This window comes from Stegastes partitus, unplaced genomic scaffold, assembly GCF_000690725.1.
Source record: "Stegastes partitus isolate 25-593 unplaced genomic scaffold, Stegastes_partitus-1.0.2 Scaffold257, whole genome shotgun sequence".
Taxonomy (NCBI): domain Eukaryota; kingdom Metazoa; phylum Chordata; class Actinopteri; family Pomacentridae; genus Stegastes; species Stegastes partitus.
Genome location: NW_007577988.1, coordinates 535,335 through 551,944, shown reverse-complemented (window position 1 = coordinate 551,944; position 16,610 = coordinate 535,335). Strand labels below are relative to the sequence as shown.

The 16,610-nt window shown below is 39.7% G+C and overlaps 1 protein-coding gene across 2 annotated transcripts in view; it reads left to right on the top strand.

Moving 5' to 3' along the window:
* The first annotated feature begins 2,388 nt into the window (after positions 1-2,388).
* Positions 2,389-16,610, top strand: part of LOC103357511 (calcium/calmodulin-dependent 3',5'-cyclic nucleotide phosphodiesterase 1B) — a 19,615-nt gene continuing 5,393 nt past the window's right edge. Inside the window, exons 1-9 of one of the 2 annotated variants that reach the window (XM_008282097.1) lie at positions 2,389-2,800; positions 5,484-5,555; positions 7,577-7,690; positions 9,861-10,043; positions 10,487-10,553; positions 10,687-10,803; positions 11,195-11,335; positions 12,768-12,868; positions 14,727-14,852. In XM_008282097.1, coding sequence (XP_008280319.1) covers positions 2,724-2,800; positions 5,484-5,555; positions 7,577-7,690; positions 9,861-10,043; positions 10,487-10,553; positions 10,687-10,803; positions 11,195-11,335; positions 12,768-12,868; positions 14,727-14,852 — 998 coding nt within the window. In that variant the 5' untranslated portion in view covers positions 2,389-2,723. Of the gene's footprint in view, positions 2,801-2,859; positions 2,950-5,483; positions 5,556-7,576; positions 7,691-9,860; positions 10,044-10,486; positions 10,554-10,686; positions 10,804-11,194; positions 11,336-12,767; positions 12,869-14,726; positions 14,853-16,610 lie in introns of those variants that run through there. The other variant, XM_008282098.1, reaches the window with a different exon arrangement.

Here is a 16,610-nt window from a genome sequence, read left to right as displayed (position 1 = left end):
TTCTGGTTGAAAAACTTTATTCATTACATAGCAGAATGCGTTGAGAACAAAATAACATAAAAAATGAAGTGGAAATCACATCACAGGCTGATCCAACTTCAGTGGAAATTCCTCAAGACAAGTCAAAATGAGGCTCAGTGTATGTGGCGTCCACCTGCCTGTATGACCTTCCCACAATGCCTAGGCATGCTCCTGATGAGTCAGCGGATGTTCTCCTGAGGGATCTCCTCCCAGACCTGGATTAAAGCATCAGTCAACTCCTGGACAGTCTGTGGTGAGACGTGGCGTTGGTGGATGGGACAAGACATGATGTCCCAGATGTGCTCAATTGGATTCAGGTCTGGGGAACGGACAGGCCGGTCCATAGCATCAATGTTTTCATCAACAGGAACTGCTGACACACTTCAGCCACATGAGGCCTAGCACTGTCATGCATCAGAAGGAACCCAGGGCCCACTGTACCAGTATATGGTCTCACAATGGGTCTGAGGATCTCATCCTGGTACCTAATGGCAGTCAGGGTACCTCTGGCTAGCCCATGGAGGGCTGTGCGGCCCTCCAAAGAAATGCCTCCCCACACCATTACTGACCCACCACCAAACTGGTCATACTGGAGGATGCTGCAGGCAGCAGAATGTTCTCCACGGCGTCTCCAGACTCTGTCACATGTGCTCAGTGTGAACCTGCTCTCATCCATGAAGAGCTCAGGGCACCAATGGCCAATCTGCCAATCTTGGTGTTCTCTGGCAAATGCCAGTCACCCTGCACGGTGCTGGGCTGTAAGCACAAGCCCCACTGGTGGACGTGGGGCCCTCAGACCACCCTCATGGAGTCTGTTTCTGACAGTTTGAGCAGAAACATGCATATTGGTGGCCTGCTGGAGGCCATTTTGCAGCTCTGGCAGTGCTCATCCTGGTCCTCCTGCACAAAGGAGGAGGTAAAGGGGCCTGCTGCCTGGTTGTTGCCTCCTACAGCCCCCTCCACGTCTCCTGATGTACTGGCCTGTCTCCTGGTTTATCCTTCATGCTCTGGACACTGAGAGACACAGCAAACCTTCTGGCCACAGCTCACATTGATGTGCCGTCCTGGATGAGCTGCACTACCTGAGCTACTTGTGTGGGTTGTAGACACGCCTAATGCTACCTCTAGGGCTGAGAGCACTGACAAAATGAGAAAGTGGCCAAAATATGGCCAGAAAGGATGAGAACAGAGACATGATCTGTCAAACCACTCCTTTATAGGGGTTGTCTTGGTAACTGCCTCTCATTTCCACTTGTTGTCTGTTCCGTCTGCACAACAGCAGGTGAAACTGATTCACCATCAGTGTTGCTTCCTAACTGGACAGGTTGATTTCACACAAGTGTGATTGACTTGGAGTCACATTGTGTTGTTTAGGTGTTCCCTTTATTTTTTTGAGCAGTGTATTTCCGTTACGTTGCCACACTGGAGATATGGATGCTTACTTTCATTTGTCTACAGTTTGTGCACGTGTGTGTGTGTTTGTGTGTGTGTGTGTGTGTACGTTTGTGTGTGTGTGTGTGTGTGTGTGCGTGCGTGCGTGCGTGCGTGCAAAGTGTATTTAGGGTTTCACCATCTGAGGCCAAGGGACCCAGCCTTCTCACAAGAGCACAAAAGGTTTAATTCCCACAACAGGCAACATTTACACATTCATGAATAAACAAATGGCAGATCCTGAAAACAGCACATTACTGAAAAACAATGCAAAATCATAAACAAGAATAAACAGCAAGAGTGAGTCAGTGTTTGTTGTGTGCATGTAAAAGTCACTGAGCACAATATATAAGAAGCTCTAGAGAGATATAATTATATAATGTGCAATTTAGACACACACACACACACACACACACACTCTCATCTTTCCTATCACATTTTCATATTTTGCACATCCAGGGAATAGCCATGTATCACTCAAGAGGTTTTCTTTTCTCATTCTTATTTCATCATACTTTCCATTAGGCACCTAGCAGCACTGCCAGCTGCCTCTTTTTGTGAGATCTTTAATGTGTTTTTCATTTCTTATACTGTTAAAGATTTAATGGAGATTCTTCCTTTCCTGCTTGGTGCTCTCATCCCTTATGGTTGAACCACTGGTTTAATGTTGAGAAAAAGTGCAGTTTTCCTCTGAAATGCAGCTGAATAGGTGGTGATACGTAAACCTCAAAATCTGAATTAAAGTATTGAGTTAATTTGCACTAAAGTAAAGTAAACTATTACATGCTTTTATTTTGTCAAGCCAAGTAATATTTAAATGATATTACTGATTAATCAGAATGATATTCAGTAATAATCTTGGTAAAATGTAATTTTTGCCTGATAAGTCTTTGCATGCAAATAAAGTGTCCCTGTGCAGCTCCACAGTGGATCCTGTCCCGAGACCCTGAGGACGGTTAATGGTGGAAACTCTGGTCCTGATATAAAGACTCTCTGCTGATTGTGTTGGTGACGCAGAGTCTCTGCTGCTGACTGGTGGAACACTGAGGATTACACACACACACACACACACACACACACGCGCGCGCACTGTACTTCTTGTACACACTGCAAACTACAGTATACACACAGAGAGGGGAAAGATCTACATACATCTGTAAATTTAAACACAGAGTAAACTATTGCAGCTATGCACTCACTCAAACAATCACACAAGCACTGACAAACACACACATGCACGTAGTCTTCAGTCGCGTTACAAGCCAGGGATCATGACACCGACGTGTAAGATACACAGAGCAGCTGATAGAAATCTCAGTCTTGTGATACAGACCACCACACTGGAACGGTAAGTTTAATAATTTCTATAAACTATTAATGTTTTTCTTACAACACACTTTTTGCAGGAAGTTACTTATAACATAAAACAGCCTTTTTTTTTGGAGTAGAGAGACTTGGACAGTGGCACTGTGTGGTTGTTGGACCACAAAGTTGGAGGTGATTTGTTTTGTTTATGCAATGTTTTGTGTAATGAAGTAATGTTGTTGTTGTGTTGTTTTTATTGCATACAGACATTTAACATGAGCCCACTAATGTACAGAATTTAAAATAATATCTTTTCACATTCATCTTATGTGATCTTAAAGGGTTTGTTCTGCCCAATGAAAAGAAGAAAAAAACAAAAAAAAAGAAAGATTTTCTCACACAGGTCTACATACATTAATGGGCTCATTGTTTCCTTAAGTGTTACGTATATACTTTTAAACGGAGACAGTGCAAGAAGGCGTAAACTTAGAATCTAGTGCATCGCATTAATTAAAATAAATAGAGTTAGTAAACACAAATTCTAAAGAACATTTTCTCATTAGCTTATGTTGCCATCAATCCAAACACATTTTTGGTTTTATAGGCCCTAGGTTTACTGTATTACTAACTAAGATTAAACACAAAGTAGAAATGAGCTGGATGATGCTATTAGTTTGGCAGGAATTTGGTTGTAAACCCAAGTATTGGACAGATTAGAAAAAAAAAAAGTGGGGCTCATAAAAGTTTGTGTGATGATATTTCCAATAATTGTTCAAGATACCTCTGTCTGACCCAATGTGGTGAACCCATTGGCCTCCCAATAGACATAAAGCAAAGATGGCTAAAATTCAGTTGAAACACATACTTTTAAAAGATAACATATTTTTTGATCCCATGAAAGCTGTCATTGGATATTATTTATTTGAGATTTCTGTGAAAAGATACTGCATGACATTTGGGCAAAATAAACCCAAAGCTATCTGTACTGATAAATGTCATAGCAAGAAACTGAGAATATAGGCTTTCTGTCATTTGGTTGAACTGGCCCTTTAATCAAACCCACTTTGTTCACTAGGTCTGAGGATCATCCAAGGGAACCTTAGACCTTTTCTCCACTGTGTTCAGCCAGAAGCCTTTAATTGATTCTACCGTCGTAAAACAGAAGTAATGACTCTCCGTGCCCCTCAGCCCCCTCAGCGTCTCAAACATCTAGTTCCCATGCAGAGACACATAACATTTAGATGTGATTTATGGTGCCACAAAGTCAGATTTCTCCCTCTGAAGTGTGGAGTCAGTGAGTAATAATTGGCTCAGGTCAGTGGATGGACACAAACAGATCAGAGGGTGTATTTTCGTCATCAACAGAGGGAAACTGTGATAATGACAGATGAATGGAGGAAAAACATAAAGCACTAGATTAGAGTGTAACGCGAGAGGCTGGCAAGCACACAAAGGGAAATTACTTAAGAGTTTTTAAATGATTATGAGTGATGCTGGATGAATTACTCCTCTGCAGTCTGTAATTTACATCTTCAATCGACATCACAGCATCAATGTGACTGCAAGTCTGTTCTCTGGTATTTATTTTATTTATTTTTTTTACATGTTAATCCTTTTTTTTCAGTAGCTAACAGAGACACAGGAGACAGAGAATCATATGTCGCAATGTTACATCTCTTCATTTTTGCAATATGTCGTGCCATGTCAAAGAGCATGGGAGCATGAGAGTCAGTCTGACCCAGCAGCCGAAGCAGGACAACCAAGCAGGGAGACGGACAGGAGGCAGGGGTTTTCCCAAGCCACGTTGTCGTGCTGCTCTCACAATACTCTATAAATAAGGACTACTAATGGATTTAGGACCTAGAACTGTAAAAGTGTTTAGGACTGATTTTTACTGGTTCCTCTGACCTTTTGGTTTTGTGTGCTGCCCTTTTATGGTGTCTCAATGGACAGAAAGTTGCCTTCTTTTAGCCAGACTTGGTCTCACTAAACACTCAGCTGACAGTTATTCATGTGGCATTTCAGTCAAGAGATACAGCCTCTGTTGTTGAAGTTGACTGTCAATTTGATTTTAAATATTTTTGAACCTCTGCATTAATTGAAGGTCATGAAATTTTGTGCGTGAACTTGGTTATTTAGAGAATCAATATTACTTTCCAGGGTGACTCTTGTGGTCATTTTCTGGATCAATAACAACAGTTAACCTATTGCGCTGTTGTGGATGGCTTTCGAGGACAAGTTTTGTTTGTGTATTTTGGTTCGGGTGCCTCTGGTGGGATTCAGTGAAAGACTCTCTGTGTAGGTCCCTGATTTGCGGCTGCGGTGGAAAATTCTCATTTGGGATTTGAGTACACACGGCTTGAAAGCTTTGCAGTCAACACTTCATCAGTGAGTGAGGTCAACTCTCTCACACTTCACACAACGAGTGTACACATATACACAAACACCCACTGACTGACAAAGGCACTCACAGCAGCTCTCTCTCTCACACACACGCACACACACGTGCACACACTGACACAATTTGGGCCTGCCCAACCAATCAGAGTGAAGTGGAGTAGGTCCCCCTAGAAGTGGGTGGGGGAGCTGTTGAAACAGAAGTCTGTCTCAGGACACACAAAGTTTGCGTTGGTGATTTGGAGAACTTTTATACTTACTACTTCCTTGCACAAACTTATGTTTTTCACCTTCTTCATTTTTTTTTATTGAACTCTGGGGTCCATTAGAGCACAACTTGAGTTTGGAATGGCTGAACTGGTTCGAATCCGTAAGAAAAGGCTGCAGATTCCCATCTCTAGGTAAGACAGGGGGTTCACATTACATTAGATTGAGTTAACTACACATTCAGCCTCTCTGGAGGACTTTACCCATCTTTTGTATCAACATTATTAATTAACTGTTTGGTGCAGCAATGTTGTACTTCTCTGTGGAAGTAGATTTCTTGTTTAGCAGAAGTGGAAAAATATGACTCAAAAATACACGGCGGGCTAGACGGCAATGGTTTGACACCTTTTATAGTTGCAGATCTTGATCACTGCGAAAGCAAAAAATGAGAGCCTCAGCAAGTATACAATTAAGAAAAAACTGCAGTAAACCATTAACATTTCACCAATATGACTATACTTAGCAGCATGTGAGAAAACACTTGTCACTCTTTGTGTGTGTGTGTGTGTGTAAAACATTGTCTTAGCCATGCTTTTGCTGTGGGAGGGAAATGTGATGCAGAGGTGATGGGTCATGTGGTTTTGTTTTGATTACCAGATTAATATATTCGTGTCTATGGACTTCAGAGCTTATTGCTTGAAGCCTTGGTGAGATTTCACATCACATTTAACAGCTTACAGGTTATTACATTTTTATGGTAATGTGGAATCTGATCTGATGTGATTTTAAGTTTTTGTTTCGACCTTTGCTTAGAATTTTCTTTTTAGATTTGTGATGACAAAGCTGATGCCACTTAGCCGTCTACACTGATGTACAGATGTATAGTTAGTGAGGATAACACTATGCAGTGTGTAGATTCAACAAAGCCTCAGCCAAAGGAGGATTTGTCATCTTTCTCTATAAACAAAGTTTCACGAGTGCACTTGACGAGTAATTTCCTGTAAACGTCCTGTCACAGGCTCTTCTACAGCAAACAGTTGAAACAAAAAAGACCGCGTTATCATGAAAGATTACTTGAGATTGAAAGTGAGCGGTGGCATTCAGATGCATGCTATTTTTGTGACTCAACAGCTTTTGAAAGCCCTTGCCAGTGTGATAAACACTTGAAAAGCTGTGAGCGTCTCATCCCCATGAGTTGGCTCCATGGCGTGACCTCACGCAGTTCGAACACACTCATTCTAGTCACCATATGGGCAGCACACCAAATTGTTTTACAGGAACTAACCCTGGAACAAATATGTTATATCAAATAAATCTCTTTTTAAACAGACAGAGAGAAGACAAAATCAAATCAAAGTAGAAAGATTCCATTACAAGCTGGGTAAGATTTTCTGTTTTCTTTTTTTTTTATCACTGCCGTATTAGGCAATGAAAGCTTTTGGATTCATTCTTGAGATGAGATTACATTAACACACAGCAGGTGGGTTACACTGTAGGTGACACATGCCTCGAGCATTTGCTTCTTATTACACTGCAGGAGACGAACGTGTTTCCAGCAGTGTTCTATCGTAATTTGATTAAAAGTTTCAAGGATGAGCAACATGTTCTGAGAAAACATCAGAATGTCGCCAGCAATTCAAAACTCAAAAACATAATTTTTATAGAGTGTGTTTTGACAAAATGTGGGTTACATAAGACCCTAACTATGTGAAGTTTTACTCTCATGGAACATTTGGCATTAATGATGCCCTTTTGCCAGTGGCTTTCTCTGGACAGCTTGGCATTTCTAATTGAACTCCTTCTGCTCTTGAAGATTTCCTAACCTCTTGCTGAAGCACTTCTCAGACTTTGTCTCATTCAGTCAAGACAATGACAAGTGCCATCAATTTATAATGCCTTGCTCAAAGAGCTCGTTCAAGTTTATTTGTAAAGCACAATATCATACAAACCAGCTCAAAGTGCTTTACTGAGAGACAGAACACAGAGAATCAGCCACACAAAGCTCACATTTTTGTTCTAAATGGCCTTTCATCTGTATCTCCAACTTTTATTGCTGTTCCTGTTGGGATTTAATGCCTCCAACCATTTTTCCTCTCAGTGATTTGCTGTTGGTTGCTGTGAGGTGACACAGCTTTCCAGCACATTCAAAAAGAGAATCGACCTTTTTTATTTTGTTCTGCATCACATCCTAAGAAATGATTGCTTTTCTTTTCAGGCTGCGGAGCATGCTGAAGCAGCTGGAGGAAAAAGATGTTGATTTTGAAGAAATCAAAAAAAATCTCGATTTCACTGCGTCATTACTGGAGGCAGTATACCTCGATGGAACAAGGTAAAATAACAACAACAGGATTTTGAGAGAATACGCACGTGTTCATGTTTTTGCTTCATTCTTTAAACAGTTATCAGCATGCATAGGTCAATGACTATATTTGGTCTCAGCAGTCAGAGCAAGGCAAAAAAGATATTATTTTGTTTTCAAATGTAGTATAAGAAATGTGTTCCCTGAAAAATAAACATAATTGCTCACAGTTTCTATTGGCCTTCTACTACCATACCCCTGAATATTAGTGTTACACAACAGGTGCTAAATAGATCTGAGAAATTTGAAGCATGCAACACAATTGTTATGCAAAGACAATGCCCCAGGACACAAATGGTGCAATGAACCCTAATGACTAATATAACATGTTGAGGGATTTCACACACTGCACTGTGACCACAGAAGAGCTTGCAACTTCCTCAAAGATCTAGGGTGACATTTTAAGAAAACTTTTTTTTGACAAAGGCTTCGATGAGAGGATTGATAACACTCTCAAGTCTATACAGGAAATATTCAACTCAATTCACTTCAGATTTTTAAAAAATATAGATATCCACGTCAGCATTTGTATGTACGGAAAGAAGTTTAGCGCAATTTTATGATACATTGTATAATGACAATAAATCTGACTCTGATTCTGCACATGTCATCTCAGGGTACGTTGCATAGCCATGTCAAGACCTTGCAGTAGTGTAAAGAGAAACCCAACAAGTTCCTCTTGAGCAAGTGCTCTGTGACAGTGGGGAAGAAAATGAGGAAGAAACCTCCAGCAGAAGCAGAGTCAGGGTGGACAGCTGTCTGCCTCAACGGGGTGGGAGGAAGTTACAACATACAGTTAGCTTAGTTTAGCACAAAGGCAGGAAACAGGTATAAACCTAACACTGTGTACGTCTTATGGGTAATGCATACAATATGCTACAGAACTCTTTTGACGTACAGTACGTGCGTTCAAATCACATGGGAGCAACAGCTGAATATCATCTGCAATTGGAGCTATTTCTTGTAAGAAGATGTTTCTTTGCCTTTATTGGAGTATGGCCGGTGTCTCTGCTGTCCTGACTTCAGTTGAGTTCTTGTTTCACCACTGTGACTAAGATGAGCAACCACAAGAACGATGGGATGGCTAAATGTCTATAGGTAGGGGGTTTGCATGACTTTAAAACTGTTTCCTTCTTTGTCCTTCCGGCCAGCAATAGAGTTCTGAACTTGTCACAAGCAGCAACAGGTAGCCACTCTGAACGAAGAAGTTGTGTGGGAAAATTTATGAAAGGTTGAATACCAGGTGGACAGCAGCTTTCTGGATTAGCTGCAGACAGCTGATAGCAGACACAAGAGCTCAGGCGAGGAGGCAGTTGCAATAGTCCAGGCAGGAGATGACAAGCACTTGGATGAGCACCAGGGCTGCAAGCAGCAATGCCTACCTGCACCTGAGTGTCAGGTCGGTGAAATGAAAGGAACAGTTTGGTGTCATAAGCATAGCGACTATGTGAGTGTATGACAGTGGCATGCATCCTTGTGTAGTGGCAGAAAAAGGAGAGGACCCTGGCCTGGACAGAGCATGTGGGACTTGTGTTGTCAGCTTGTGAGGCTCAGACACAGATCTTCTTCACGCCACCTGGTACGAGTGCAGAGCCTGAGGCAACCAATCCTGTAATGGTGGAGAGGAGGATCTAGTGGTTAGCTGTGTTATATCATGTTTTATGGCACTTTGTGTGTTTTTTCTGTGCTGATTTTTAGCTGGGAACAGAAATGTCCTGGAGCCTCTACTGGTTGTGTTTGGACAGAAGCAGGCTAGCTATTTTCAGTCTTTCTTGCTAAGCGAAGCTAAACAGCTGCTGGCAATAGTTATATTTCAAACAGACAGACATGAGAGTGATTCTTTAATTTAACTCTCCACCTTGAGAAATAAGAGTATTTAAAAATATATCAAAAACTAGTGCTTTCAAGATGTTTCCTTTTGTTCACTTTAGTTAAGCTGTACATATATTACCTGTGCTTTTCAATGATCAATTTTTGATATTATTCCTATTTCTCAGCCTTTCAACACTTAACTCCAGTGATACCAGAGCATTATGAAACATATTCCTCAGACCAAGTCTTATAAACTCTGCTGCTTTCACCCTGTCCTCATTTGTGGCTCCGTTTCTTTATACTGTCCAACAATCACTGTCTCTCACAGGCAGTGTCTGGAGTCTGAGGATGACCTTCAGCAGCTGCAATCAGACGGCGTGCCGTCAGAGGTCACTGATTGGCTGGCGTCCACCTTCACCCAGAGGATTCGACGCCCTGTGCGACGCTCAGATGAGAAGCCCAAGTTTCGCAGCATTGTGCATGCAGTGCAAGCTGGAATATTTGTGGAGAGGTATACCAGCAGAAATGTACATTTTATTTCTATTTCAGCAATTTAAGGTTGTGATTTTTGTTTGTGAAAGCCTGCACGAGTCCACCTGGATGTTGCAGTAACAATGCAGCTGTTGCAGCAGTTGAGGTATATGTTGTATTTCAGACACAAATGAACATAAAATGAGAAAATAATCTCATACAATAAAACTCCCATTGTAAATGACTGATTTCCTTGTTTGTACTATAACTCTAATATAAGCTCATACAGTGTTGTTACTGTTACACCCACAGAAAACACAGACAGCTACACTGGCCTGTGAAATATTAGCCTCCTTTTCTCTTTAAAACATCCTTCCAAAGCAGTCAGAGACTTTAGAGGATTTATATAAACAGCTCCTGAGTCGAGTTTGCTGCACAGTATCAACATCTGAACTCTAACTGAACTCAGCATAAACATTGTAGGATGTTCAAGAGGGCCTACACAGCAGCCATGCCAGATCAACCTGCAGCGGTCGTAAACTGCCTTCGGGTAAGTCTCCACTAATCATCAATCACAAAATACGTTGCGTGTTTGTTTAATAAATCAGACATCACAAAAAGGATAATTTGCACAGCCCAAGCATGCATTAGTAATGCTGTCACTTTGCTTTCATTCTCTTCAGGATATTGATCGCTGGAGCTTTGACGTGTTTGCTTTGAACTTGGCCAGCTCTGATCACGTACTACAGACTCTGTTCTTTGAGCTGATCACCAGATATGAGCTCAACAGCCGTTTTAAGGTTTTTTAACTTTCTGTTTCATTGTATAGTACATATATTTCACTTTCCATGCAATATGTTATCGTAGTCCTGCAAGACTGTGTGAACTTCAAATGAAACCTCTCACCGTAACACAATCATTACTGGCCTTGTCGAGTGAACTTTTGTGGGGAATGTGTATTGTAATTTGCAGATATAATCGAGCATATGGGTTTTGTTACCCCTTTGTGGTGTTTGAAGGCATAATTGGTTGCAAAATCACGTGTACAAATCACATGCATCATACTGCAGTCAGTCTCAAACTTACTACAGCATTCCAGTTTTTTTAGCTTTTGTTGTTGACACAAACTTTATGAACCTTTGGCATTTCAACTTAACCTCGCTTTTAGTGATTATGTAATGCTTTTTGCAGATCCCCATCTCGTGCCTGACAGAATTTCTCTCTGCACTGGAGAGAGGATACTGCAAATACAACAACCCCTACCACAACCACGTTCATGCTGCTGATGTGACTCAGACACTGCATTGCCTGCTGCTGCGCTCTGGACTCGTGGTACACTGAACTCACTTGAATACTCTACCTATGGATCGACTGCTTCATCCTATTTTTTATTTATTTATTTATTTTAATTGTAGGGCTGGTGTTATAGCTTATCTTTCTCACTGTCAGCAAATTCCATGGAAAATGCAAGACAAATGCCCCATTTGGTCTGGCTAAACACAAATCTAAAAAAAAAAAACAAATCACAAAAGTATGATCTATGTGCAAAAAGGGAAAATATTTAACAAAACATCTGGGCTCTGTCATTGTAGTAAGCCATTGCTCAACAGCTACAGGAGTCCATTTACACCAGTGTATTACAGCACATTTAGTCAGTTACACACACACCACACAGTATTATGTTTGGGCTCGTTTATGTATTTTAGGCCATGCTGGTGGCATGAGTTCATATGAACCACAATAGGGTTGGAATTTCAGTTAGTTTTTTGGTTGAGACTAAATACTTGCAAAAACATACACAATCCCATCGGCCTCAGCTGTACTTTGTGTTTTAAGCGAGAAAGCAAAAGCTAACATGCTAAGACATCAAACTAAGATGGTAAAATACCAGCAAACATTAATGCTGAAGAGCTGGACGTACATATAAATGAATATCTGTTCCATTTAACCCTTTGTCAAATGAATAAAAATAATGCGGATAAGTAAGCAGTTGTAGCAACAGACATGGTTTAGGCAACATGTGGCTTGTGGTGCTTGTCAGCGCTAATGGCTCAAAAACCATGATGAGACAAACAAACAAAACCTTTTTTGTTTCTTTACTTCAGAATATCTTTACGTTGTGAACAAAACAAGAAATTTGAGGAGGTCATCTTTTTCTTTATGAAACACAATGTGACATTTTTTTTTAGACAAAAGAGCTAATTGATAATTGAGAAAATAATTGTGAGAGTAATCAACAAGGAAAATAACCGTTTGTAACAACCCAAATTAGCATTTGTCGTCGTATGTCAGCATGTTGACATTTAGCTCAAAGTCCAGTTGTACCACAGCTAGGCCTCAAAAAACCACAAATATTTATTGGTCACAAACACAGTTATACACCGTATAACATGCAGTGAAATGCTTTGAAGACAAGACAAGTTACTGCAATCATTTGTAAAAATAGGGCAAAAATATTGTTAGTGTAGGTCTACAGTTTGTTGGCAATAAGAAAAATATACGCAGCCTTTCCGTTAAATGTAAGAGGGTTACAGTTTTAACACACAGCTGCTTGTCTCTGAGCAGAATGTGTCAGTTGAAGTCATCATTTGGAGATGTTACTTCTTTTTATATAAGCAAAATTGTCTATTTGCATGTTACGGTACTAACAAAGTCTGATGTTTTACACAGTATAGACTATTTAAAACATGCTGTTGTCATTTTATGTATATGCACCCTGCTACATTGATAATATCTGTTTATTTGTTTGTTTGTTTCCATAAAGCACTGGCTGACGGAGCTTGAAGTGATGGCGTCGCTATTTGCTGCAGCCATCCATGACTACGAACACACCGGAACCACAAACAACTTTCACATCCACACAAAGTAAGCTTTATTTCTGCAGCCTGCTTTTTAAACCTTGTCTCACATGTTTAAAGCAATTGCTATATATACAACACATCCTGTTGTGAAATTTGAAAAATAGCAAGTGATATCAGAAAATGTAGAAATAGTAAGGTGGTGTTTCTTAAAGGCCTTTGAGCAGTTTTAAAAAGAGAGTTTGGAGAGCACTCTAAAGCAAACATGTCTTCATGGAGGGAACACAGTATTTTTAGATTTTCCACATAGGAGGGCTGAAGAACGCAGTCTCTTGGCACCCATCATCATCATCATGCTTTATTTTGGGAATAAAGTACAAAGATGCTGGTCCACAGCATCTATCTAAACGGCATCTATCTTAAAGTCATATTCCGCCCAAAATATATCTTCTGAGTGTCAAACACTCCCCTCCTGTAGGCTTAGAAGACTAGGTGTTGTTGTTGTTCTTGCTTTTATGAAGAACACTGACTGTGGTTTGGTTGAATTTATGCTGTTTACAGTTTGTTCGACTTATGATACATTTTCACAATGGAAAAAAGCATCACAACCCTCTCCTGCCACAAAAGGCACTTTTTCTCTGTCAACTTGTATCGTCCAAGCTCTGACCAAAACATTTCAAAATGCTTCTTTTTTTGTGTTAAATTCAGACCAGTTGAAAGTTGGTTCAGTCCCATTAAATTAACTACAATTAACTGATAATATATATGTTTTAGTCAGGATGCACCAGATTTGCAGAACTTGCAAAATGTAAAATATAGCTAAAGGCATAATTGAAATTTAGCAACAATAAAGAGTTTACATTTCTGGTGACGATAATAATGAAACAAATATGTTCTTATTTTTTAAATAAAGCAGTTCTAAGGACTGTTTACATTCAACATAAATAACTACTACAGCAATCTGGATCTGACTGGAATGCTCACGTTTGAAATACGTGGGACTAAGTTGACAACATAAGAAAAGGCAGCAGCAGTGGCAGTTTAATTATCTTACTGACAGTTAACAGCTGTCTGTCATAGGAAAATGTTCTGAGCATGGCTAAGGCCATATTGACACCTCATATACAGTGTACATACTGTAAATGTGTCATAAAAATAGCATAGAGGCCATCAAAGTTCTGAAACATCATATGTACTTATTTTTTATTTAGTCCATAATTTTAATTAGTTAACTGTTGGAAAGCAATGTGCGCTCCGTTGGTGGACAGAAAGATATTTTTAAAACCTCAGAATTTAAGGGCACCAAGCACACTACAATAATTTTAATTGAAATATAAGTCCAAATCAATACCGAACGTATACCAAGGACCATTACAAAAAATAATAATGATTTTAAAAAATCCACAGATGTGTTTATTGGATTTCTTTTTCACAATTAGAATCCACAATGACCAATGTGTAATAAAGCTGGCTTGGGCTACTAAAACAACAAACATTTAAGACAAAAGACAACGCCAGCACACAACTGAATGTTACCTCTGAAGCCACACAAGACTTTTATTTAATGTTTTGTTTCTTTGTAATCAGTCGAATGGAGATGATTATGCAAATGACTGGACAATGGATGCCTGATTGAGAAATCAGTTAATTATCTTGTTATAGTGAGTCATTAATATCCACATGGTATCAGTTTTAACACATCCCACTCTGTCTTCAGCACTTATAAATTCATCATTGCAGATCTGCGGTCACAGAGCTTAAACTGCTCCCTGAGGACTCCCCTTTCTATCTCATTCTCACCTCCTCCACCCCAAATAACCATTGTATTAGACTACACCTTTATGCTCATGCACACTTTACCACCTACACTCTCTCTGTCTTCTGTCTGCCCTAATTTCTTCCCTGGCTCCCTGTTTGTCTTGCAGGTCAGACTTTGCATTGATCTACAATGACAGGTCGGTACAAGAGAGCCATCACCTGAGTGCAGCATTCCGCCTCCTGCAGGACGATCAAATGAACATCTTTATCAATTTGACACGAGAGGAATGGACGTAAGATGACTAGTATAACTACCATCTCAACATTTTTTATCAGTTTAATGTGATTTTAAACTTGACAGAGAAAAGTACTAAAACATACTATAAATAAAAGATACTATAGCTAAAGAGTAAAAACTTTAACTGAACTTTTTTTTTCATCAGTGATCAGACATTAGCAGGAAGAAACAAATAGATGATAGAGGAAGCAGAAACAGTAACTCTTCTTCATCAGCAGCATTATTAATAGACCAGCATGTCATGCAGTGCCAACCCAGTACGTTGCATTTTGAACCTGGAACTCTTTTACTCTTACCACCAACATGACTTCATAGCTGAAAGTAACAAGTTCCTGGCTGCTCTCTGTTTGTCAAAAGGTACTGTGAAAATCATTTCCTGAAATGGAAAGAGTTGAAAACATTTCAAAAGAGTTCAGCAAATAACACAAGCAACATTTTACTGCAGTGAGAAAAAAAGCACAAAAAACAAACAACCCCAGAACCAAGAATGCTTGACAATAAAGAAGATGGTCGGTTTTTCTTAAAATGAGAAATGTTGAGTGTTACAGTACTGTTTGTCTGACAACTGTCTAATTTCAATACCACTTTTGTTATGAACATATGGGGTTAGTGAAAAGGGACAAAGTCTAATTCAGTTATTTTCTGTTCAGCATGACATGAAAACATATTTTCTATGGTCAACAAATCCCATAATGAGGGCCAAATGTAGGAAAAAGAAAAATGCTACAAACATACATTGTAGGTTTAGTTATTGTTTAATATAATAGCAACATAATTTTGTGCTATCGGCTGCTACTGTTTTCTAAAATCTTTCAGAAATCATTGCCAATTTGTTTGTTTTTTTGAGTTAATCCAGTAAACACTGTCCAGCTGTTATCCTGTAAATAATCAGGAGACCTGAGCTGTGCATTAATCTGAAGCTGAAAATATTCCCAGAACAAATGAATTGCTCATGTCTGACAGAGTAACCTTTGCTTCAAACTGCACAGTCTGTCTGTTTTAGGAAGCTTTAAAACAATCTCCTTTTGTGACATGTTTTTTAAAAGATTTCCACCTTCAGTTGTAAAAGATAGATTTGGGGCTGAGTGTGATGAACAGGGAGAGTCAGAAAGTATCAAGAGACAGACTAACATGTTGTTGGTTTTGGACTTGGGCTGTGTTGACATTAGAGAAAATATCAAAAACATCAGCCATATTCTGCAAAATAAACAAAATTATTTTAGCACACAATATTGTAGAGGGCTATTGGAGCTTTTGTTTCCACCATTACTTTATGGAAAAAGTGACAGATGTGGAAACATATTGATACTATGAGAAGACCCCATGAGGGCAATTATCTTCTCAGCATGACCTGGCTGTTAGTGAGATTTACAGTCGCTCCTCTGGCTGACCCTGACCTCTGACCTCCTGACATAAAATTTCTCCTGCAAGAATCAATAAAAGATTGTGTTACTCTTACTGCTAAGTGACTCATTCACTAACCAGCAGTGGGATAGTGAATGAGTCACATATGCTTCCTCTGGCTGCAGAATCTTAACTCAGATGTGCAGCAGATGAGCTTAAATTCTCAGACTTTGCAGTAATGGTGAGACACAGAATTTACATAAACAATAAAAAGTTCAAGTCAACTGCGGCTGATGGATATTGACTGTGATGTTAAACTAATTTCATGGCAGATGCATTCTTGTCAGTGTAAACAATCTATGTCTACAGAGGAGTACAGTTTGTGATGAGAAAATATTTATACTGTATA